This window comes from Pseudophryne corroboree, chromosome 4 (assembly GCF_028390025.1).
Source record: "Pseudophryne corroboree isolate aPseCor3 chromosome 4, aPseCor3.hap2, whole genome shotgun sequence".
Lineage (NCBI taxonomy): Eukaryota > Metazoa > Chordata > Amphibia > Anura > Myobatrachidae > Pseudophryne > Pseudophryne corroboree.
The window spans coordinates 406,830,085-406,857,413 of NC_086447.1; the positions used below are offsets into that span (position 1 = coordinate 406,830,085).

The 27,329-nt window shown below is 42.0% G+C and overlaps 1 protein-coding gene across 1 annotated transcript in view; it reads right to left on the minus strand.

Annotated features, from left to right (window-relative positions):
- LMBRD1 (LMBR1 domain containing 1) overlaps positions 1–27,329 on the minus strand; it is a 677,250-nt gene that overhangs the window by 338,812 nt on the left and 311,109 nt on the right. Inside the window, exon 7 of the mRNA XM_063916757.1 lies at positions 3,905–3,978. Coding sequence (XP_063772827.1) covers positions 3,905–3,978 — 74 coding nt within the window. The remainder of the gene's footprint in view (positions 1–3,904; positions 3,979–27,329) is intronic.

Below are 27,329 nucleotides of genomic sequence, written 5' to 3' on the forward strand. Positions count from 1 at the left end.
TGCAAATAACCATTATAAACTTCTAGTCTCCTGGTGCCTAAATCAGGAGGGCACCAGGAGACACCATATTTTTAAAAGTATGGTCACTCTCCCAACTTGGCAAAGGTAAAGTGACAGGATCACTCTTCATCATATCCACAGAAACTTAATCCTGACTCGATATAAACATCCACCTTTACCCTGGCTCTATCTGGTCAGTGGGTTGATCCCCACCTCTGCTCTCACAAGAGAGATGGGAGAGGGAAGGGGGATTGCTTATGAATGAACTGTCTCCCACCCCTGCAGGGGTTAATGCACACTTGTCCTGGTTGGCAGTGGTTAATGTACATGCACCCTCTGGGGCAGCACTGCGGGTAGTCACTCATGTTCATAACATTGACATTTTGCCCCGACCCATTTCCATCTGCAAGTTTATTATGATATGAAGTCTGACCCATTTTTGACTGACCAGCCCTGTGGAACTACAAAAGGATTATTTTCTAGAACAGAACATTTTGTATTCATTTCACTATCACCTACATCTGTACTTGTGCTGTGCTGGTCAGCCGGGGGTCACCTTTGCCGGTATCATTGCATCATTAGCAACATCACGGTCATTAGATAACTGTACATCACCGTTTTTTCATTAGAACACGCATTATTACTCCTTATGTCTCTGTCTTGGCAGGCTGAAAGAAATTCTTCCCTGCATTATCAACATTATCCACAATACATGCTGACCTTTCATTACAGACAAGACATGCCAATTAGCATGTGGCATACAGTAACAGCGGGAACAGTATCACTGTCAGGTACATATGTGGCATGCATTCTACTAAAATCTTTGCCTAACAGTACAATGGCAGGCAGGTCCGCAAGTACCTCACCATCACAGATTCCATGACCTGTAGTGGTACCGCATGGTGAACTCCGCTCACTCCCTGTACAGACACTGTTCTCCCAAGCAAAGTATTCTCAGGGTGTACTAAGTCTGGATGTATATCAATGTCACGTCTGCCCAAAAGTCATGCATCCCAATTGTTACCTGGTCACAGACTTGTACCTTTTGCATATTGTCCCTTGGTTGTTTCTGGGATCACCCAACACACAGGAGAGTTGGCACTGATTTCCCTGCTAGACCTCCTACAGTAAGGGACACAGCCTTCTGCTTGGAAAGGCACTTGGCACTGATGTGCACCACTGTGTTGCAAGTAAAACACCTGCAGACATTGCCCAAGACAGGTTTACCCACCACCCCCCTAGACAGTGCAGCAGCAGCTGGTGTTGTTGAAAGGGCAAATATGGAGGACCCTCCAGGATGCCTCGCTTTCCAGGCCCACTGTCAGAACATCCCAAATGGTTTCTTTGCGGACGGAGCCCTATTCGTGATGTACTTGTCAGACAGGCTGGTAATCTCATCAGATGATTCAGGGTCATGATCCACAACCCATTATTTCACATATGCTGGGCACAATGCAAGAAGCTGCTCCTGGATATGTAAGTCTTTGAGTTTGGCATATTCTGTCACCATCACCACCTCAACCCACTCATGGAACAGGGTTGTCAGTAGAGACAAAAGTCCACAATATGCATCAGATTAGTGGTGTTGTAAGCCTCTGAATATCAGTCTGTAAATCTCCAGGATGAGGTTAAATCAGTTTAGCAGTGCTTCCTTAATGGTGCAGAAATCGCCATCCAGTTCTTGGGGAAGGTCGGCAAATGCCTCCAACGCTTTCCTTCTCAGTGTTAAATAGTTGACCCATTAACTGGGATCCAGCACAAACCTCCGACAAGTCCTTCCAAATCTGTCTCTTTTCTCCAACACAGGGAATTAGTTGTGCCGGGCTTTCTTCCTACCCAGTTCACATTCTTGCTGCTGTGCCTGGCCAGCTCCAGATGGTACCCGCGGTCAGCCTTATGCTCGGCAGTCAGAGCTTGCCTGTCAGCAGATGCTTGGTAGTGCTGCATCAGCTGCAGGGCTGTTGCTGGGTCCACGTCCTTCATATGCCTAATAGCAGTTTAAAGGTAACTCCCCAGTGTAGATAAAATGGACCTAGCAGACGTATTCGACCCGCGCAGGACATGCGTTGTAATGCCCAGTACAGGGTGAGCCTCAGAAGCAAGGATATCCATTGTCTGGCTTGCTTCAGCAGCTACAGTCTGATCAGCCTCCATCAGCCACTCCTTGTTCTGGCCAACCCAGCGAATGTCCCCCTACATGTGCAGTGCCACAAGGTTATCCCTTCTCATCTACTGGTACTCCGTAGTCATTCTGGACCTTACACATTTTGCAAAATAAAGATGGAAATAGAAAATCAAGAGAAGAAGGGGGAGGTGGGTTGACAGAAATCAACTGTGCACAACTGTCTTTTTTATATGGTAACAACAAGAGGCTGAAATAGCACCCTCACAATTTAAACTATAGGCTGCATACATTACATTGCCAGCAAGTTTAGACAACCAGCTCCTTCTGAGAGGCTAAACACCACTAACCTCATACAGCAAGGTTTTAGAAAATAAAGTATGACTACCCATAGTACAGTACTGTCCAGACATGTGGAGGCACTGTAAACACTACTGCAGGGAAGTTATTTTCCAAACTTCCTATATTAAGGGGGAGGAATTCAACTAGATGTGATAATTTGCCACAAGCTAATTGAAGCATCAAGTTTATTCATTTAGAGCTGAGCTCGTTAAAAGAAATCTGTGTTAAATGACATGATCGCAAAAGCTGCGAACATGGTAATGCATAGGTCCGGGAACTTATACCGGATTCTGTGTGTTAATGGGTGTCATCAGGGTAATTTAGCTGGCGAGAAATGGGGTCTCTGATTAAAATAAAACCAGGGATTAAAGCCAGAGGCTACCACCCTATTCCCCCTGGGTAAATTACCACATGTATCTGAATTCCCCCACGAATGAAAGAAAAGGAATTAACCTTAAATTGAAATTAATTCTTGAAGTGAATGCACACAGCTTTCTGATATATGACTAGAACTTCCATACGGTCTTCGGTTGTACTAAAAACACACTCAGGTCTTATGGTCTACTACAAATTTACATAGTTGCTAGTACATAGTTGCTAATTTACTCAATATCTTCTACCAGTATGCGGTCAGCATACCGATAGTAGGGATCCAGGATGTCACAATAGTGACACCGGGATCCCGACAGGGCCACAATACCGCCACTGGTATGGTATACACCCATAGAGGGAGAATAAAACCTGTGCGTAGCTTGCCACAAAGCCCGCAGCGTGGCGAGCACAGCGATGCCGCAAGGAGCTTCTTTGCGCTCGGTCCCCTGCCAGCATACTGTACCACCGATCGTGATGCAGATGTCGGGATCCTGACGTTCGGCATCCTGGGCGGCGGAATCTCATACTGACCCCCTTCTACCATTATCCTGCAAAAGTTCACTTGTCCATTACCCAAAACTCTCTCTTGGATCAATAAAAAAATATAAACTAGACTTTCTAAAGCAATAACTTTTTGTTGCTCATTGTTATCATTATCATGGAATATCTTTTTACTAATAGCAACACACCAAGTTAAAGCAACCAATTTAACATTCCATTGCAGCTATTGTACTTGTTAGCCTAATGTAAAGCGGTATACAGTATATTACCTACTTAAGTATTACTTGAAAGCATGAAAGTGTACTAGTAATATTAAGTTGTAATGGACATGCATCTTTTTTCATTTTTAAAAAGTGTTCCTTTCTAAAGACTTTCAGTCTATAATATGAAAAAAGCAGTCTTATGTATATTCACTGAGGAATAGTAGCACGTTCAGAGTTACAATAAGATTACTACGGTATTCTGAATTGCCTGAACCATAATAATTTCACATAGGAAATTTCAGTTTATACATAAGATTTCAGGACACTATATAGGAAATTAAGAATAAAAATAAAATAAACTTACGGTGTAGGTGATAGTTGCTAACATTCCAATCAAGGTTAAGGAACTAATGGAGAATGACAATGCATCCAAACCACCTGAAAAACAAAGAATTATAAGATGAAAAAGTATACACTTAAATCCACCTTCTACTTTATTCTAAGCCTGCCCCTCAGTCCAGTTACCTACTCCTTAAAAATACATATACTGTATTTTTCTACCCAAGATGTTAAAATTACTTATGCATTGTCTCATCACCTTTCGCCCTCACTGTAACCTTCGTTCTGGAATTCCCCCACCAATCTATTTTAACAACCACAGCACAATGATCTTATTCTCACTACTCCATGGCCCTCATTCAGAGTTGATCGCACCAAGCAACTTTTTGCTGCTGGTGTGATCAACTAATCTCCGCCTACGGGGGGGGGGGGTATTTTAGCACAGCAGGGCTGCGATCGCTTGTGCAAAGAACTGCTGCGTGCGAACTGGTCGGAATGACCCCCCACGTCTGCTGCATCACACTGAAAAATTCCTTGACTGCCTAACTGTGACCTCCAGACTTATGGGGGTCAATCCGAGATGATAGCTCGCTACTTGTAGCCGCCGTGCGAACGCATAGTCATCGCCCATAGGGGAGTGTATTTTTGCTTTGCATGTGTGCGAACGCATGTGCAGCCGAGCGGCACAAAAAACTTCAGCCCTTGCGATCACTTCAGTCTTTTTGTTCCCGGAATTGACGTCAGACACCCGCCCTGCAAACGCTTGGACACGCCTGCGTTTTCCCAAACACTCCCTGAAAATGGTCAGTTGACACCCACAAACGCCCTCTTCCTGTCAATCTCCTTGCGATCGGCTGTGCGAATGGATTCTTCGTTAAATCCATCGTCCAGCAACGATCCGCTTTGTAGCCGTATGACGCGTATATGCGCATTGCGGTGCATGCGCAGTAGTAACCTGGTCGCTGCGCAAAACGGCAGCAAGCGATCAACTCGGAATGACCCCCTAAATTCAAGCTAATCTCCCTTACCAACAAAGCTTTCAGCACCACCTCTTCATTCAGATGTGTCCATATATACAAGAGACATGCGGGTTCGGATTTACCCAGATTTAATCAGATCTCAAAATGGCATCTTATTAGCTCTCGGAAGTCACGTGTTTTGGATAGCCAATAAGAAAAATCTGAATAACTCCGAACTCACGTTAATGTTTGTGTTAAGAACCGAGTAAATCCGAGCCTGCACATCTCTAATATACACCTATACTTAAATTGCACTAAACAGCAGTCCTGAGCTCTTTACAAAACTTACAACAAAGTCATGCCATGGCACGCTAAGATGTGAGATGGTTTAACCCATGCAGTACACAGTTCAACCATTGGATGGCCTGTGCTCCACTGATTAAAATTATAGCAGTAAATGGAAGTGGAACTGTAGCAAGCCACTGTTGGCAGACAATCCTGAAACCTAACAGATAAACAGACACACCTAGGGGTATATTCAATTAGGTTCGGATCCATTCCGACATGGCTTTGTCGGAATGGATACGACAAGTGCTATTCAATGCCCATCGCAATTCAACTTTAAAAAAGTTGAATTAAGATGAGGGACTGGAGAGGGGGAAGAGCTGTGGGCAGACGGGGGAGAGCCGCAGGCAGACGGGGGGACAGGAGACAGCAGCACTGCAGGAGGATGTGGCACGGCGGCTATGACACATCCTTCTGCAGCGCTGTGATGTAGCGCTGCTATCCCCCGGCTGCCCGCGGCTCTCCCCCTCTCCTCCTCTCAGTTTGACTTTTTTTTATAAGTCGGACTGAGATGGTCGGAAACGGGGCCAAAACCTGTCGAATTTGGCCTAGTTTCCCTCAGAAGCACATGAATCGGCACCTATACCGCTGATTCACGTACTATTCGACAAGTCGAATTCCCCGACTTGTCGAATAAAAATGCTGGGGACTGAATAAGTCGGAACCCCTTCCGACCTGAAAAAATAAGAATTTACTCACCGGTAATTCTATTTCTCGTAGTCCGTAGTGGATGCTGGGAACTCCGTAAGGACCATGGGGAATAGACAGGCTCCGCAGGTACTAGGTACTATCTGGTGTGCACTGGCTCCTCCCTCTATGCCCCTCCCCCAGACCTCAGTTAGGGAAACTGTGCCCGGAAGAGCTGACATTACAAGGAAAGGAAATTTTTAATTCAGGGTAAGACTCATACCAGCCACACCAATCACACCGTACAACTTGTGATAACCTTACCCAGTTAATAGTATGAACAACAACTGAGCCTCACTCAACGGATGGCTCATAACAATAACCCTTAGTTAAGCGATAACTATATACACGTATTGCAGAAAGTCCGCACTTGGGACGGGCGCCCAGTATCCACCATGGACTACGAGAAATAGAATTACCGGTGAGTAAATTTTTATTTTCTCTGACGTCCTAGTGGCTGCTGGGAACTCCGTAAGGACCATGGGGATTATACCAAAGCTCCCAAACGGGCGGGAGAGTGCGGATGACTCTGCAGCACCGAATGAGCAAACACAAGGTCCTCCTCAGCCAGGGTATCAAACTTGTAGAACTTTGCAAATGTGTTTGAACCCGACCAAGTAGCCGCTCGGCAAAGCTGTAAAGCCGAGACCCCTCGGGCAGCCGCCCAAGAAGAGCCCACCTTACTTGTGGAATGGGCTTTTACTGATTTTGGATGCGGCAATCCAGCCGCAGAATGAGCCTGCTGAATCGTGCTACAGATCCAGCGAGCAATAGTTTGCTTTGAAGCAGGAGCACCCAGCTTGTTGGGTGCATGCAAGATAAACAGCGAGTCAGTCTTCCTGACTCCAGCCGTTCTGGAAACATATATTTTCAAAGCCCTGACTACGTCCAGTAACTTGGAGTCCTCCAAGTCCCGAGTAGCCGCAGGCACCACAATAGGTTGGTTCAAATGAAACGATGATACCACCTTTGGGAGAAATTGGGGACGAGTCCTCAATTCTGCCCTGTCCATATGGAAGATCAGATATGGGCTTTTACATGACAAAGCCGCCAATTCCGACACACGCCTAGCCGAAGCTAAGGCCAACAGCATGACCACTTTCCACGTGAGATACTTTAGTTCCACGGTAATAAGTGGCTCAAACCAGTGGGATTTCAGGAAATCCAACACAACGTTAAGATCCCAGGGTGCCACTGGTGGCACAAAAGGGGGCTGAATATGCAGCACTCCCTTAACAAACGTCTGAACCTCAGGCAGTGAAGCCAGTTCTTTTTGAAGGAAAATGGAGAGGGCCAAAATCTGGACCTTTATGGACCCCAATTTTAGGCCCATAGTCACCCCTGACTGTAGGAAGTGCAGGAAACGACCCAGCTGAAATTCCTCTGTAGGGGCCTTCCTGGCCTCACACCAAGCAACATATTTTCGCCATATACGGTGATAATGCTTTGCTGTCACGTCTTTCCTAGCCTTTACCAGCGTAGGAATAACTTCATCCGGAATGCCTTTTTCCGCTAGGATCCGGCGTTCAACCGCTATGCCGTCAAACGCAGCCGCGGTAAGTCTTGGAACAGACAGGGCCCTTGTTGCAGCAGGTCCTGTCTGAGAGGCAGAGGCCATGGGTCCTCTGTGCGCATTTCTTGCAGTTCCGGGTACCAAGTCCTTCTTGGCCAATCCGGAACAATGAGTATTGTTCTTATTCCTCTCTTTCTTACTATTCTCAGTACCTTGGGTATGAGAGGAAGAGGAGGAAACACATATACCGACTGGTACACCCACGGTGTCAATAGAGCGTCCACAGCTATCGCCTGAGGGTCCCTTGACCTGGCGCAATATCTTTTTAGCTTTTTGTTGAGGCGGGACGCCATCATGTCCACCTGTGGCAGTTCCCATCGCTTTGCAATCTGTGTGAAGACTTCTTGATGAAGTCCCCACTCTCCCGGGTGGAGGTCGTGTCTGCAGAGGAAGTCTGCTTCCCAGTTGTCCACTCCCGGAATGAACACTGCTGACAGTGCTTGCACATGATTCTCCGCCCACCGAAGAATCTTTGTGGCTTCCGCCATTGCCATCCTGCTTCTTGTGCCGCCCTGGCGGTTTACATGGGCGACCGCCGTGATGTTGTCTGACTGAATCAGCACTGGCCGGTTTCGAAGCAGGGGCTCTGCTTGACTCAGGGCGTTGTAAATGGCCCTTAGTTCCAGTATATTTATGTGTAGAGAAGTCTCCAGACTTGACCACAGCCCTTGTAAGTTTCTTCCCTGAGTGACTGCCCCCCATCCTCGGAGGCTTGCATCCGTGGTCACCAGGACCCAGTCCTGTATGCCGAACCTGCGGCCCTCGAGAAGGTGAGCACTCTGCAGCCACCAAAGAATAGACACCCTGGCCCTTGGGGACAGGGTGATCAGCAGATGCATCTGAAGATGCGATCCGGACCACTTGTCCAACAGATCCCACTGACAGATCCTCACATGGAACCTGCCGAAGGGAATGGCTTCGTATGAAGCCACCATCTTTACCAGGACTCGCACGCAGTGATGCACCAATACCTGTTTTGGTTTCAGGAGGTTCCTGACCAGAGATGCTAATTCCTGGGCCTTCTCCACCGGGAGAAACACCTTCTTCTGTTCTGTGTCCAGAATCATGCCCAGGAAAAACAAGGAATCAGCTGCAACTTTGGAACATTCAGAATCCAGCCGTGCTGTTGAAACACTTCCTGAGAGAGTGCTACGCTGACCAACAACTGCTCCCTGGACCTCGCCTTTATGAGGAGATCGTCCAAGTACGGGATAATTATAACTCCCTTCTGCCGAAGGAGTATCATCATTTCGGCCATTACCTTGGTAAATATTCTCGGTGCCGTGGACAGGCCAAACGGCAACGTCTGGAACTGGTAATGACAGTCCTGTACCACAAACCTGAGGTACTCCTGGTGAGGTGGGTAAATGAGGACATGCAAGTAAGCATCTTTGATGTCCAGCGACACCATAAAATCCCCCTCTTCCAGGCTTGCAATAACCGCTCTGAGCGATTCCATTTTGAACTTGAATTTCTTTATATAAGTGTTCAAGGATTTTAAATTCAGAATGGGTCTCACCGAACCGTCCGGTTTCGGTACCACAAACATTGTAGAATAGTAACCCCTTCCCTGTTGAAGGAGGGGGACCCTGATAATCACTTGCTGGAGGTACAGCTAGTGAATTGCCGCCAGTACTACCTCCCTTTCCATGTGGGGAGCTGGCAAGGCTGATTTGAGGTAACGGCGGGGGGGGGGAGTCGCTTCAAATTCCAGCTTGTATCCCTGAGATACAATTTGTATAGCCCAGAGATCCACCTGTGAGCGAACCCACTGGTTGCTGAATATTTGGAGACGCGCCCCCACCGCACCTGGCTCCGCCAGTGGAGCCCCAACGTCATGCGGTGGACTTAGTGGAAGCAGGGGAGGACTTTTGTTCCTGGGAACTGGCTGCATGGTGCAGCTTCTTACCTCTACCCCTGCCTCTGGCAAGAAAGGATGCGCCCCTGACTCTCTTGCCTTTCTGGGAACGAAAGGACTGCATTTGATAATAAGGTGCTTTCTTAGGCTGTGAGGAAACCTGAGGCAAGAAAGTCGACTTTCCAGCTGTCGCTGTAGACACGAGGTCCGACAGACCGTCCCCAAACAATTCCTCACCCTTATAAGGCAAAACCTCCAAGTGTTTTTTAGAATCAGCATCTCCTGTCCATTGCAGAGTCCATAAGACCCTCCGGGCAGAAATGGACATAGCATTAATTCTAGAGCCCAGCAGGCAAATGTCCCTCTGAGCATCCCGCATATATAAGATGACGTCTTTGATATGGCCCAGGGTTAGCAAAACAGTATCTCTGTCGAGGGAATCTATGTCGTCTAACAGAGTATCTGTCCACGCTGCTACAGCACTACACATCCAGGCTGAAGCAATAGCAGGTCTCAGTAGAGTACCAGAGTGTGTATACACTGACTTCAGGATAGCTTCCTGCTTTCTATCCGCAGGCTCCTTTAGGGTGGCCGTATCCTGAGACGGCAGGGCCACCTTTTTAGATAAGCGTATCAGCGCCTTGTCCACCCTAGGGGATGTTTCCCAACGTAACCTGTACGTTGGCGGTATTGATTTATGGAATCATATTTATGAATATTAATATTTAATATAACATATATGGTTATTAATATATGGATATATTTAAATTAATATGCGTTATCATATATATCTGCAAATATATTATGTCAGGCTTACAAATTAATTGGCTGATAAATATATGCAGTCCTTATATATATATGACTTATGAAATTATGAAGTTAAGATTCCTTAAAGAGAGTTCAAGCTTGAATATTACCGCTCTTTTTATATGATTCTTTATTTACAGGCAGATCAAATCGTACAGAATAAGATATACACAGTAGTGATATATATACTAATTATAATTATATTAAGCTATGCTATGTTTCCTTCGTTACATAACATAAAACAACATGACATAAGTTTCACAAACAGTTTCAATTATTATCATAAAATGTATACTTGCAAGTTAAAGATTGCCATCCCAAGAATCATTCCTTCTGCATGTTCTCCATGACTTCTCCTCCTGACTGACTTCCTTCCTTCTGTCCTTCTCCTCCTTCCTTCTCCCTCCTCTCCTTACTAACTCCTAACTACAAGTCTGGTCCTTTTATCTCATATTTTACCAATTCAAACTATCATATTCTCATAGTTTCCAATGGAATAGGTAATTATAGGTTTGTCAGATTCCAAGGTGTAATAAAACAAACATTGAACTGGGCTGTCGTGTCCTGTTCACGGAGGCATGGTGTCATAAAAGTGTGGTGTCCACACTGCCTTAAGCAAGTATAGTATTGTAAAATCTGGAATGTCTTTTCATCCAAAGTTCTGTTGTATTGACAAGTTTTCCTGGGGTCGGTTACACAATGTTTTATCAATGGATGTGATCTCTTTTCATAGTAGTTAATTGATGCTCCCTAGCTTTTAACCTTCACTGGACAATAGACAAACCAGTAGATTCTGATCTACTGTAAGCACACCTGTGAATTCCAATGACCAACAGAGCTCTGTCACATACCTATTATCATTTATGGCCTAATACCTTTTCTCTACAATGACTCTTGATCTTACTGTAACCTCTCTGGCCTTATTTATGACTAGAGCAGAATAAACCTGTTCCCTACACTATTTTTTACCATCTTGCTGTAAAACACAAATATACAGTATATCTATATAAACACATACACAAACCTAATCTCTTAAATCAGCTAAACATTACCTCATACATTCAAACTTATTTCATATCTATTCCTTACTATATATATCCAGTATACTGTCCACTATGGTAACATCGCCTATTTATAATGAATTATATTTTGATTCAGACAATATCCATTGCCCTAATATTATACTAAGTGCAGACAATTACCTATAAGGCAACAGTCGCCCCCTTGTGGCCATGAGAAATTCTTTTGATTGGCCACACATTAAACTAGCGTAATTGCTTCCAAATACATTTCAAAATATTCCTTCAAACATAACTTTCGTTGTAACCATAATATATACCATAAGTGTAATAATAATAACCATTATGATTTTAAAAATCTCTAAAAATTCTTAGCTTACCTAACCTTATTCTACTTTTTAACTAAAGCAGACAAAACTGAGGTTTTTATTCAGTATTCATGAGGAAAACTAATTTCTACAGACATTTGGAATACCATAGCCCAATTGTAGACCTTTTTTCTGTATCTGGATCAGTACGTTTGGACATTTTTGCTGTTCTTGTATGTAGCAATTTACTGGGATAAGACTGTCATCTGCGTGGTTTGCTTGCAATTGGAGATGCCTTGCGTTTGCATTATGGCCTTGCGTTTGCAACATTTGCACCATTACTAGAAGTAGAATTCTTCGTAGCAGCTGCTCCTTTGCTTGCCATTTCGCTGTTTGAGGCAGAGGGCTGTGTACGTCGAGTGCTGTGTCTTGAACATTCAGTACTTGTGACGACCCTCAGTAATAGTAATAGTCTTTATACAGTCTTTAGCAGTTCTGTTTCCTTTGCGTTTATCCAATGCCGCAGTTGTGACCAGTGTCCATATTGCTTTTGCACAAACAGGTTGTGATTTTGAATAGAACAGGCATATATGAAACAGTCTTTTTTTTTTTCTTTCTTTCTTTCTTTCCTTGCTTGTTAATAGTAGGTCTTAATTGTCTTCGGGCAATAGTACCACAAATGGCTGTGAGTAGTACACCTACTCTGTTCTGTATTTCCTCACTGAATAAATTACCATGCAGTCTTAAATCTCCTTATTCTACCTTGTACCTATTTATACATCTCAATCTTACATAAACTTATACCAGTTTAACCCATATAAAGGCGTTTTCTATCCTACCTATATTTTGACTAATAATTATTTAAAATGCTTTTGATGTGTATATAGTAACATCCTATCAATACAATAAATGAATATAATTTTGCTTCAAACAGATATTAAATATCATTTAGGAATGGCTTTAAATATATCTAATTCCATCCAATATTATTTTATATGCAGCCATGTGCATATACAGTGACCCTGTTATGCTACAAATAATTATCTTAGACTTGTGACAGTCTTTATTAAGAGAATTATTCATCCCACTTAATAATCTCGGCCCAATTTGTTATAACGTGGTATACCATCCTGTATTAGATATTTAATTACTTTTGAAGCTTTTACGAAGGAAGCATAGGTAGTATCTATTGTGTAATATATAAAAAAAACATAAAATATTTACAAGGTATATATGCAATGATATAAAATATATCTCAGACAAATGTTTACATATATGTGATTAAGGTATATGAAGGGATGAGACAGTTCTGTATAATCACAGTGATGAGATGTGCTGTACACTGTTGTGGGAGTGTACATGTAGTTTGAAAGACAAGTAAATGATTACTTGTGATGAAAGGGTTAATGAAAACCTTCCCCTTTCTTGTGAAACTGGAAAACTCCTTGAGGATTTGTCCATATATCAGTCTTTAGGGATGCTATGTAGATTTTGCTGGATAGCAGCGATGAAAGGGTTAATGAAGACCTTTTCCCTTGTAAATTGGAGTCTTTTTGGAGTCTTGCACCATTCTGTATACAGGTTGCCAGGATTACTATGAATCAAACAAAAATACATACAATGACTATCACAGATATTTATACAGTGATTTAACATAGCTTGCTATGCATTCTGTCCTATCTGCTGCATGTTATCAGGTACAGAATTTACAAATGTGTCTTTTAACGATTGAATAACAAACAAACAATTGTTTCTGGCCTGTGCCAATCTTTCCTGTCACATTGTGTGTCAATGACAGCACAATTGTCGCTGCAGATATGATGCAGGTTTAATTTGGAAACTGTGGCTGTTTGAACATCAAAGCAAACAATGGCTTCATTGGATCTAACAAGTAAAGGAATGATACTACCGTATTCACTTGTGACCATACTCCCTTGTGATGCAGCCTGGTCCCAGACTGTCTTTAACCATAGCGTTTGCTGCTTGGTGTGGCTCCTTAGTTTGGAAGAATCTTGGAGCTTCTGAAAAAACCTACTTTTGTGGGGAGAGAAACTTGTTAAACTTTGCCAAATATGTATTGCAGGTCCCAGGGCTTTCTGTCTTTCCACACCTGTAATAAAATGGTTATGGCACCAGGGCATAAAAACATTTTCATCCTGGTGATCCTTTTTGTCATTGTTAATTGGTGTGTGGTTTGCAGAATGACACTCTGCATGTGGTCTCTCTGAGAGCATGCAAACATTTGCACCATCACTAGAAGTCTCTGAGTGCTCTGTGGGGGTTACATAAGTTTGGGAACTTTGTTTGTAAACATGCATTCCTGAATTAATTTCATGGATTTTCCCTTTAAACATGTTTCCAGGTGAATACATTTCAAGGTTTGCAACTCTGGTTGCCATGGGAGTTTTCACCATGGGGAACTTCCCCACCCCTGTGTGCACTGTACTGCTGCTATCAGTGTTTAAATCTGCTGACAATTCACCTTTGCCTAAGGGCATAACAAATTCTTCATTTACATTGGGAACTCTGAGAGTGTATTCAGCAGAATACTCATAATCTGAGTTACAATGATCTTCCCCCTTACTAGACACAGTATAGGGGACATCTCCTATTGCTGCTACCTCCTTTACATTAATGTGCTGTCTGATGATAGACACATCCGGCACATTGCTACTTTCTTCATTTACCAAAGAGGCTGTTCTGCTGGTGGTCTGTGTGACCATAGCAGACTCTGTGTGCTGCACATGGACAATGCTGTCCTGAGTCTCACCTACATCTACAATGTTCTCCCTTGTACTTCCTTTTATCTCCTCCTGAGAGGTCATGACAGTTTGCTTACAATCTGCCAGGCTTTTTGCTTCTGCCCCAAACTTTTTCTGTTTATTTTTCTGTTTAAGGGACTTAAATAATGAATGCATTTTTGCATTAATGGTCAGGCACGCCTTACGAAGACGCGAACCTGATTCTTCTTTACATTTCTGTTTGGCTTCTAAAGCCGCAGTTCTGCGCATTTTTCTTAATGCTACAGAAAACTTTTGCATTTTTAACATTGCAATCATTTACAATGCTAAATTTTTATATTCTTTGTTTTTAGTACTGAAGGTATCCTCTCCTTAAGATTGACCGGTGTCTTAAGGTTAAACTCTAATACCTGGTACATTTATTCATTTATTTGGAAATACTCTTTTCCACTGTGCACATTTTCTATTCTAGGCCTTTAAATTCTTTATTCTCATTTGTAACCTATTCCACTGTGATCTTGTATTTTGCCAGCAGGCTTATAGCCTTTGGTGCTGCTTCCTAATAGATATTATGTTAGTTAAAATAACGTATATTGCACTAACACATTTATCCTAGGTTATACAGAATACAAAATTGACATTACACAATGGTAATAAATTTTCATAGATACATCCCCACCGTGATTCTGCAGATTTGGTAGCCAGCTTATAGCATCTGCTACTCCTCATAAATATTATAGATCAGATAATCAGATTCAGTAATAACAAGTCCCTTCATGGTCGCCAATATTGATTTATGGAATCATATTTATGAATATTAATATTTAATATAACATATATGGTTATTAATATATGGATATATTTAAATTAATATGCGTTATCATATATATCTGCAAATATATTATGTCAGGCTTACAAATTAATTGGCTGATAAATATATGCAGTCCTTATATATATATGACTTATGAAATTATGAAGTTAAGATTCCTTAAAGAGAGTTCAAGCTTGAATATTACCGCTCTTTTTATATGATTCTTTATTTACAGGCAGATCAAATCGTACAGAATAAGATATACACAGTAGTGATATATATACTAATTATAATTATATTAAGCTATGCTATGTTTCCTTCGTTACATAACATAAAACAACATGACATAAGTTTCACAAACAGTTTCAATTATTATCATAAAATGTATACTTGCAAGTTAAAGATTGCCATCCCAAGAATCATTCCTTCTGCATGTTCTCCATGACTTCTCCTCCTGACTGACTTCCTTCCTTCTGTCCTTCTCCTCCTTCCTTCTCCCTCCTCTCCTTACTAACTCCTAACTACAAGTCTGGTCCTTTTATCTCATATTTTACCAATTCAAACTATCATATTCTCATAGTTTCCAATGGAATAGGTAATTATAGGTTTGTCAGATTCCAAGGTGTAATAAAACAAACATTGAACTGGGCTGTCGTGTCCTGTTCACGGAGGCATGGTGTCATAAAAGTGTGGTGTCCACACTGCCTTAAGCAAGTATAGTATTGTAAAATCTGGAATGTCTTTTCATCCAAAGTTCTGTTGTATTGACAAGTTTTCCTGGGGTCGGTTACACAATGTTTTATCAATGGATGTGATCTCTTTTCATAGTAGTTAATTGATGCTCCCTAGCTTTTAACCTTCACTGGACAATAGACAAACCAGTAGATTCTGATCTACTGTAAGCACACCTGTGAATTCCAATGACCAACAGAGCTCTGTCACATACCTATTATCATTTATGGCCTAATACCTTTTCTCTACAATGACTCTTGATCTTACTGTAACCTCTCTGGCCTTATTTATGACTAGAGCAGAATAAACCTGTTCCCTACACTATTTTTTACCATCTTGCTGTAAAACACAAATATACAGTATATCTATATAAACACATACACAAACCTAATCTCTTAAATCAGCTAAACATTACCTCATACATTCAAACTTATTTCATATCTATTCCTTACTATATATATCCAGTATACTGTCCACTATGGTAACATCGCCTATTTATAATGAATTATATTTTGATTCAGACAATATCCATTGCCCTAATATTATACTAAGTGCAGACAATTACCTATAAGGCAACAGCGGGAAAGGGTACGCCATCAGTAACCTCTTAGAAATCACTAATTTCTTATCAGGGGAACTCCACGCTTCTTCACACAATTCATTTAATTCATCAGATGGGGGAAGTGTCACTGGCTGCTTTTTCTCCCCAAACATATAAACCCTCTTGGTATTAACAGGGTTAATCTCAGAAATGTGTAATACATCTTTCATTGCAATAATCATGTATCGGATGGCCTTAGTCATTTTAGACTGTAAATGTGCCTCATCATCGTCGACACTGGAGTCGGACTCCGTGTCGACATCTGTGTCAACCATCTGAGATAGAGGGCGTTTATGAGCCCCTGACGGGTTCTGAGTCGCCTGGGCAGGCGCGGGCTGAGACCCCGGCTGTCCCAAGGCTGCAGCGTCATCAAACCTTTTATGTAAGGAGTTTACATTGTCATTTAAGACCTTCCACATATCCATCCAATCAGGTGTCGGCCCCGACGGGGGGGGACACACCACACTTATCTGCCCTTGCTCCGCCTCCACGTAACCTTCATCAAACATGTTGACACAGCCGTACCGACACACCGCACACACACAAGGAATGCTTAGACTGAGGACAGGACCCCACAAAGTCGTTTGGGGAGACAGAGAGAGAGTATGCCAGCACACACCACAGCGCTATATAACACAGGGATTTTCACTGATAATAAGTGATTTACCCAATAGCTGCTTTTTATGTCTTATTTGCGCCTAAATTTATGTGCCTCCCCTCTCTTTTTAACCCGTCTTGTACCTGGATACTGCAGGGGAGAGCCTGGGGAGCTGCTTCCAGCGGAGCTGTGAAGAGAAAATGGCGCTGGTGTGCTGAGGAAGAAGGCCCCGCCCCCTCAGTGGCGGGCTTCTGTCCCGCTTTCTGTGTAAAAAAATGGCGGGGGATTTTACATATATACAGTGCCAGAATGCATATATGTATTTTTATACCAAATGTACTTCAATTGCAGCCCAGGGCGCCCCCCCTAGTGCCCTGCACCCTACAGTGACCGGAGTGTGTAAGTGTGCTGGGAGCAATGGCGCACAGCTGCGGTGCTATGCGCTACCTTAATGAAGACAGGAGTCTTCAGCCGCCGATTTCGTCGTCTTCAAGCTTCTGTTCTTCTGGCTCTGCAAGGGGGACGGCGGCGCGGCTCCGGGAACGGACGATCGAGGACAGGTGCCTGTGTTCGAACCCTCTGGAGCTAATGGTGTCCAGTAGCCTAAGAAGCACAAGCTAGCTGCAAGCAGGTAGGTTTGCTTCTCTCCCCTTAGTCCCACGTAGCAGTGAGTCTGTTGCCAGCAGAAGCTCACTGAAAATAAAAAACCTAATAAATACTTTATTTACTAGTAAGCTCAGGAGAGCCCACTAGGAGCACCCAGCTCTGGCCGGGCACAGATTCTAACGGAGGTCTGGAGGAGGGGCATAGAGGGAGGAGCCAGTGCACACCAGATAGTACCTAATCGTTTCTTTAGAGTGCCCAGTCTCCTGCGGAGCCCGTCTATTCCCCATGATCCTTACGGAGTTCCAAAGCATCCACTAGGACGTCAGAGAAAATCGGAAACTGATGATGCTTTGTTTGTGGGGATGAGCCAAGATTTCAATTGTTTGACAATGGTTGTTTAACATAAACACAGTACATTTTTAGATACACATCTGCCATTTGAAAGTGGTGCTACATTGACTAGCGATTTAGTACACTAAAGATGTGGCATCTACATTATCTCACACTATGTGGTAGAAAATGCTAGATAAGTCAGGACACAATTGTACAGCTCAACTCTCTTCTCAAAGCACTCTCAATCTTGTACTCAAACCTTCACACACCTGTGAAATCCATGTCTCGCTCCTAACATAGTATTCAAGGTTGAAAAGAGGCAAAATGCCCATCGCGTTCAACCTGTATTTTGTATTGAGTTGATTTTAATGTACCTGCTGAAGAATGTTTTATGACTAGTTAACAACTACAAATCATATAACACCCGGAATAACAACTTCAATATTTTAAATGTTGTAACCTTGGATATCCTTTTCAATCAGAAATGCATCCAATCCCCTTTTAAATGCATTTACAGTGTTCACCATTACCACCTTCCCTGGAAGGGGATTCTAAATCCTTATTGCCCTAACAGTGAAGAACCCTTTCCACCGTTGCGTGCATAATTTTCTCTCCTCCAGCCTCAGCGAGTGCCCACATGTCCTAAACAGAGTTATTTTAATAAAGAATTCCTCTGATATCTCTTTGTAGTGCCCATTTACATATTTGAAGATATTAATGTCTCCTCTTAGACACCTCTTTTCCAGTGTATACATGTTCAACCTAGTAAGCCTTTCCTCATAATCCAGTCCCTCTAGCCCTTTAATCAATTTAATAGCTTGCCTTTGAACCCTTTCAAGTTCATCAATATCTTTTTTATACAGTGGTGCCCAAAACTGAACACAATATTCCAGGTGTGGACGTACCAATGATTTTGCACAGTGGCAGAATTACATCCTCATCCCTTGTCTCAATTCCCCGTTTTATGCACGCTAACACCTTACTTGCCTTCTTTACTGCGCTTTGACATTGTATATGGTTATTAAGTTTATTATCAATGAATACTCCCAAATCCTTTTACAAAACTGTTAACCCTAGACTTTCCCGGTTTAATATGCAGGATGCAAGTTTATTTTTAGTCCCGAAATGCATAACCTTGCATTTTTCTATATTGAACCTCATTCTCCATTTAGACGCCCACATTTCAAGTTTAGATAAGTCATTCTGCAGAGACTCCACATCTATTTCTGAATTAATTACCCTACACAGTTTAGTATCATCTGCAAAGATTGACACTGTGCTTTCCAGGCCTATTTCTAGGTCATTGATAAATATGTTGAACAGTAGTGGCCCAAGTACGGACCCCGATGGTATTCCGCTGACTACTGGTGTCCAGCTTGAGAACTTCCCGTTGACCATTACTCGCTGTACCCTGTTGTCCAGCCAGTTACTTATCCATGTATAAACAGTTTTTCCTAGGCCCAACTCTTTTAATTTGATGATTTGTTTCCTGTGAGGCACTGTATTGAAGGCTTTTGCAAAATCTAAGTCGACCACATCCACTGCTTTTCCTTCGTCAAGATTGTCGCTCACTTACTCGTAGAAGTTAACTAAGTTAGTCTGACATGATCTGTCCCTCACAAACCCATGCTGGTTCTTGCTAATAATCTTAGTGGTCTGCAGATACTCCTGTATGCTATCCCTTAGAATTCCATCCAATATTTTCCCCACTATAGATGTCAAACTAACCGGACTAAAGTTACCCGGACAATTTTTGGATCCCTTTTTAAATAATGGCACTACCTCTGCTATACGCCAATCCTTCGGTACCATGCCAGATCTTACTGAACTATTGAAAATCAAGTATAGGGGTCTTGCTAGTTGTGACCTAAGCTCCATAAGAACCCTCGGATGAAGTCCGTCCAGGCCAGGTGATTTACTAATCTTTATTTTGTGTAATATCTCCCCGACTACTTCTTCACTTGAACAAGTATATAACCATGAATACTTACTGTCACTATCGCTATGAACTACTCCCACCACCAGTTCTTCTCTGGTGAACACTGATAAAAAAATGTGATCAGTATCTCTGCTTTTGATTCGGCATCATTTAACAATACTACAAATTCATCTTTTAATGGACCTATTTTTTCCTTCTTTAACCTTTTTACTGTTTATGTATTTAAACAAAATTAGGATTGGTTTTACTCTCTAGCAATTTGCTTTTTGTTTCCAATTTTAGCTGCTCTTATTACATTTTTGCATCTTTTACTGCATTCCTTGTAGTACTGGAATAAATCCTCCTTTCCATTAGATTTAAATGCTTTGAAAGCACGCCTCTTTTTATCGATTTTGGCCTTGACTTTCTTGTTAAGCATGACTACATGACTTATCCTGTGATGCTAACCTTTTATTGACTTCCCCTACCAAAGCCCAAACAGACTCTCCCAGAGTGATTTAATCTTTAAACAATGCCCAAAATGTATTTTTGTGCTTACTCAACTCTCTCCTATATTAATCACATTAATGCGCATGCACAAATGTCAAAATCTTCACTTTGAGTCAAAAATGCTCTCTATATTTCAGGTTTGCCCTCCTCAAATAGAATGTAAGTTCACTCAAGCACAGGCCCTTCTAGCTGCTGTATTCATTACGGTCATGTTCTATCCACTGTATTTCAACTAATGCTATTGCCATTTTACATTTAAAAATCCCACCAGGATCCGTTATCAGCAATCGGGATCCCGACAGTCAGGAGGCCTTTAGCGGGATCCAGACGGACAGAAACCAGACACATTTCAGAGTTAAGTGCTGTTGTCTGTCTCCTGACTGTCAGATCCTGGCTGACGCTATTTCGTACCCAACCCATTCCACTGACAGATCAAACCAGAGAGGAAAAAGGCCGGCAATGTGCTGGCACAGGTGATTATTAAAAAGGGGTTGGGGGGAGGAAGGGTTACGACTGTCATGACCTGGTCCATGTTAATGGTCATACAGTATATTTTGATTTACACAAAGTAAATGAACTTGTATCAAACAAAAAAAAGCATGTTGATAAAAGTCCATATTTGCACTATTGAAATATCAAACATATTTTCTTTCATTTAACATGCGCATTGGGTTAATGAAAAGGAGGAATAAACTTAAAAAGAATAACAACATGAAGCAGGTATAATTGACAGGTATGTAGAATTTGTTTTAATCGCACATTAGGTATTTCAAAATAAGGTGAACAAAATAATAAAAAAATTCTTAATAGATTTAAAACTTACAATATCCTCAGGGAGCTATAATTATAAAGGTTTTCTCCATGTTACAATTGTGAAACAGCTGTGCTTATTCTAAGAAGATGAATGAGAAGCAACGGCACGTGTTTATCTAATCAAGATTAAGTAATTTTAAACTGCATTACCACTAATGGTTGTGGACAACATATAAGCAACTTATTAGCTGTTTGCATCATCTATATACTGTAATTCTCTAATTGTTGTCCTGTCTCCAACATTAATGTGCAGTGGAAGTCGGGGCATGCGCCTCAACAGCTCCTACTGCTAGAGAATTGGGACAGACCTACTGTAATCTAGGAAGGGGTGGACCCACAGGCAGAGTAAGATGACCCAGCAAATGTCTGGTCCCTTTACTAATATTATAATACAATTACCAAGCATTACTACTGCTATGAATGTGTAAAGAAGTACCAGTTTCCTCACAAAGAACCCGACACATGTAAAAGGTGCATGAAATAGATTACACAGGTGATTGGTTAATTTTTTTTTTTTTAGCAATTTATATATACTCCCCATAATATGTAAAAAAAAAAAAAACCTGTTAGTAAAACGTGAAATAACAGATGAGACAGATTTTGGTTAACATTTACACATTAATTCTATAAAAGACTAGTGTTATTCATATTTCTTTAAACCCCTATTATATGAATTATATTAGAAAACAGTGGGTTCTGAAGTCATCACTTCAGTATATTTTAAGAGTAAGGCACTGTAAATTGTTGAGTATTAGAAGTCACTTCTTATATCCTCAGCAGTATAAAGCACCCAGCTTATTGTAACACCATTGTTTAAATAATGAAGGAAATTGATTTAAAAAAAAGCGTAAAATAAAAACAAATGCCCACCTTTTTGTTATTCCATACGCAACACATACATAGGTTTCTTTATGAAAACTTACAATTTAAGTATTTCATATTTAGCAGAAGCACTTTATGACATATATAAAAATAAATTTATATATGACAGCTTATGTTATCTTTAGAAAAAAGAATAAAAAAGTTATATTCCCAGCATACAGTACCTTGACGAGATTTATGACAGTTTCCGTCTCTTATCAACTCTACTGTTACATATCAAAAATATTAAATGCACTTTTACAGATTCAAAATATGAATACAGCAGAGAATAATTTTTGGTTGGGTGGAGACTCAAAATGGTGCCACCACAGTGATAGGAGCTGCTTGGGTCTTACACGAATGGGAGTCCCTAAACACCCCCAGTTTACAAGACAAGTTTCAAATGGTTAGTGTAGGAACCAGGCGCTAACCTTTGTGCATCCATATAAAATTAGTGATTTGTCCAGGGGGAATTAAATGGGTTTTTCAAATATACCTTAACTGAGATATTTGATGCTCAGGTTAGCACTATCTGAATGGCATAACCAATAAGTGAAATACTCTGGTTTAAAACAAACAAATAGAACAATTTAATCATTAAAAATATATGTTATGGTAAGAACTTACCGTTGATAACGGTATTTCTCCTAAGTCCACAGGTTCCACAGGATAACAATGGGATATGATGGAGTGACAGCGGATTTGCACCAATCAGTCAAAGCTTTCCGGCCTCCCAGCATGCAACGGACCCGTCCATATATCCCCGCCCCCTGGCTCAGGCAAATAGGTTGTATTCCAAAACTCAAGGCAGGAGCATTATGTAGAACCCTAATCAGGTGAGAAGAGCACACATGTACACCTTTCCGTACAAGAAGGAAGAGGTTAGTGAGTAAAAAAGGATCCCCAAATCAGGCGAGTCAGGGTGGGATTCATGTGGAACCTGTGGACTTAGGAGAAATACCGTTATCAATGTTAAGTTCTTACCATAACGTATATTTCTCCGGCAGGGTCCACAGGTTATCAACTGGATAACAATGGGATTTCCCAAAGCCGTTTAGTAGTGGGGACGCTCCTGATGCTCAGGAGAATCATTCGCCCGAATTCAGCATCGTGAGAGGCAAAGGTATCCAAGGCATAATGTCTTAATGAATGTGTAAATGGAAGACCATATGGCTGCCTTACATATCTGTTCTGTTTAACCACCACATTGTGCTGCCCATGAAGGACCTACCATACGAGTAGAGTGAACAGAGACATTAGCCGGAACAGGGAGATCAGCTTGAAAATATGCTTCGTCATTTGAAGTCATCTTGCCAGTGTCTGCCTACCAGCAGGTCATCCTCTCTTATGAAACTAATAGAAAATGAAAAGAGAATATGCTTTTCTGATGACACGGATCACGTCCAGCGATGCATCTCCTGCAGAAAAAGTGCAGACCCTAAAAGGTCAGGACAATATTTCCTTTGTTAAGGTGGAACTTAGTCATCACCTTAGGAAGATACCCAGATCTAGTTCTGAGAACTACTTTATATGGACAAACATCAGAAATTGGGAACAATAAGACAATCTCTAAGTCTGATATTCTTCTAGCTGACAACTTATCCATATTTTTAAACGATTCAAATGGGGCAACTTGAAGGACTTTCAGGACTAAACAAGTCCCACGGAACTGTAGGAAAAACAACCAAAGGTTGAATACGCAGCATACCCTGGAAAAAAGGTACGCACACCCTGTAAGTTGGTCATTTACTTTTGGAACTCTACAGTCGATGCCGATCCTTACTTCTCTCAAGGAAGCCATCTATTCCTGTCTGAAGGAATGCTAAGACCCTGGAAACTCTGAAACATTTTTAGGGTCCCATTCACCTACAGCACCTGGTGTTTGCAGATGTTCCCCATGCAAGTATTCACCAGGCCCAACACTGCATAGTTTACCAGATCTGGTGAGATTGGGCATAGCCAGTGTGTTGTGGCTGTAGATTTTATTTCACTGCACCAATGAATATAGGCTTGCCATATTTGGTGATGAATGCAAGCTAAGGAAGGTTTCCTTGTTCTGAAACTGTTTGAAAGCATCCTCTTGACCTGAGGATAGAGGTTTCAATGGCCACGCTGTCAAAGACAGTCGACCCACATGTCTGTGATAACCAGGACCCTGCATTAGTAGGTCTGGACATTGAGGGAGCAGAAGTAGAGCATCCATTGCCATTTTCTGCTGGTCTTCCTGTTTAAACTTTCTCACCACCCTGGATAATAAGGTAATTAGAGGAAAACCCATCCGCCAGATGAAGGTCCTGTCTCACCGATAAGGCATCCACAACGATTGCCCTGGGATCATTTGTTCTTGACCCGTATATGAGCATTTTTTTTGTTCAGCCAAGACATTCTGAGATACATCTCTAGCATGCACCTCTTGTTTTCTAGAGTCAGGAAGATCTCTGGGTGTAGAGCCCATTCACTCCTCTGAATGGTATATCGACTTGAAAAAGTCTATTTCCCCATTTATGATTCTCGGACTGAGAACGGCGGACAAGGTTGGATGATGAAATCCTACCTCTTAGGTATGTGACTTGCCTTCTTCATCCCCATTTGGCTGAGAGTTCCTCCCTGATGTTGAGGTGCCCTACAAAAAAAATCTCCTTCCATTGCATCAGCCCAGGCAACCACTACCTTTGCCATTTAAGCCAAAGCCAAGGCTTGGCCTCATGACTGCACTAGACAGGAAAATTTAAAGCAAAGCTATTGTAGATTCTCCTTATCTACTTTAGGAGCCATCTCCCCTTTTTTTAAACAATCCCCAGCTGGAAGCAGATCATAGGAATTCAATTTCTTAGGAATTCTACCATTTTATTGGGTGTAACCAAAACCTCTTCCATGATTTCCGTCAGCTGATCTTGGAACTCAAGTATTGGGATGTTTAAACAAAGATGCCTTGGTTTTTAACACAGGCTTTGCTGTATCCTCTAAGGATAAGATGGCTTCATTGCTTTCAATTAACTCAACTATATTCGAGAGCTGAAACCTATATTTTTCAAATGATGAAGTAGAATAATTGGGCTTTTATCTTCTGATAAATCTAAACAATGTGTATGTAAGGGCTTGTAAACCTATTCCTGGTACAGGATTTTTGGGGGGATTATCCATCTAACTTACTGGATAAAGCTTGTGTACATATAGCCCAAGGTGGATACAATTGTACCTCCATCCGCCATGAGTGCTGAGCTAAAACATTATGCATACAAGGCATCCCGAACCAGATCATAAGATGATAATACAGCTTCAAAACATGGTACGAGTGTCCTCACCGTTGCCGCTTTATTACATGATAATCAGCACTTCCAAAGTGTACTACACAATTTTGTGACTGTATCACTTTAACCTTTTTTCTTTAAAATGATATCCATTCGATCCTACTCATGCACCAACATTAAGGATCTGTAAAACAAACTGACAAACATGTAGTAAAGTCAGCATCATACTAGCAGTCAGTCACGTCATACATTAGTATATTAAGCAAAATTAGCACATTGTCAACTACAATAATATTTTAAGTATGTAGGAGAACACATTTACTGAATCATGTTTAACATATCTAACATATTCAGACGCAATGCAACAGAAACAACAGTAATGGTATACAGACTCATATGCAATAGGCACTTATCTAACTATTCGTTCTCAAAACAGTAGATAAAGATATAGTGCTGTATAGCCCGTACTCAGTAGAGTGGCATACAGGGAAACTCACCTCGCTTCCAGGATCAATCAATGCGTTAGCGAACGCTGAATGGATCCAGACGCTACTAGTGTACACTGCCGCTCCATGAACCTATAGTAAACACAGACGCACCAGTCACAAAGCCACCTATGCTGCCTCAGTGAACTCAGACGCAGCGGTCATGCAGCCGCCTAGGCTGCGACCAGGTCCCCTCGTCTCCCAGTGTAGCTGGAAGCATCTGAGACGGAAGTGAGGAAACAGTTAATGGCGGAAGACTCGGCGGAAACTGGTCATGAACCGGGGGGAGGGGTGACCAGGACAGCGTCTGACTCCCCACTGCTGAAATCAACCCTAGGGATTGCGGACTCATGCTATTCCTGGTGCCTATGATCCCTAAGGCCTAGCGCAGGAGCACCCGTGGTGGCGGCGCGTCAGTTACTGTTTGGTAGTCTCCTCCCAAAACAGTGCAGCTGTGTCCGTATTCCATGCATGCTACTCACAACCGATGTCTAACCTTCTCCCCGTGCACCGGCCACAGCCTGGTAACGTATGATGGACCTGCTAGTATATCTGACACAGACACCCGCCGAAACAGCACTGTACTCGTGGGTAAGTGTCGTCGCGACCCGGCGGAGAGTTGTTGGAGCGACTCTTTCCAAAAGGTGTATAAGACGCTGTTTAGAAAGATCACTCAAAAAATAGTAAGACTTTAAAAATAAAACAAGAAAGCTTGGGGCTGCTAACAATCCAGCAGCCTTCTGACCATGGTCCGGCTCCAGCCGCACCAAAAAAAAAAAAACTGATTAGCCTGAGCCATGGGGCGGGCATATATGGACGGGCCCTTGCATGCTGGGAGGCCGTAAAGCTTTGACTGATTGGTCCAAATACGCTGTCGTTCCATTATATCCCATTTTTATCCTGAGGATAACTTGTGGACCCTGCCGGAGAAACATGCTAACTCTATGTACGTGGTATAACACATTCAAGCAACGAAAAAAAACGATAATTATGTGAAGAAAGGTTTGTACCAGATTGTGACGTAACGAGACTACAGGTGGATTATAACAGGGTGGGCTAGCTTCACCCTGATACTGGCTCCTGGGCAGTCACTGATTGTAAATCCAATAGTGTGTCCACAGGCATGTGGAGTAGAGGTCCCTTGTGTAGATGACCAACGCGTTTCGAGACCTAGGTCTCTTCCTCAGGGCTTGTATGATATGGTGCTACTTGATTCAAAAATTGCAACAACATAAAAACGGGATAACCGTGTACTTCCGGACCGGAAGTGACCGGACGATATAAGAATAAACATTGTACTGCACTAAAATAGTATTTAATTCTATTAAGGTAGCTATAACCTATCAGGTATTTAACAAAAAATGGAGCTTCTATTAGCTCCCAGTGGTTCTACTGGGAGTGTCGCCGGTTCTGGAGTGGGAAACAAACATACCTTGACCTTTGTTGTAAATACACTGCTCAAAAAAATAAAGGGAACACTAAAATAACACATCCTAGATCTGAATGAATGAAATATTCTTATTAAATACTTTGTTCTTTACATAGTTGAATGTGCTGACAACAAAATCACACAAAAATTATCAATGGAAATCAAATTTATTAACCCATGGAGGTCTGGATTTGGAGTCGCACTC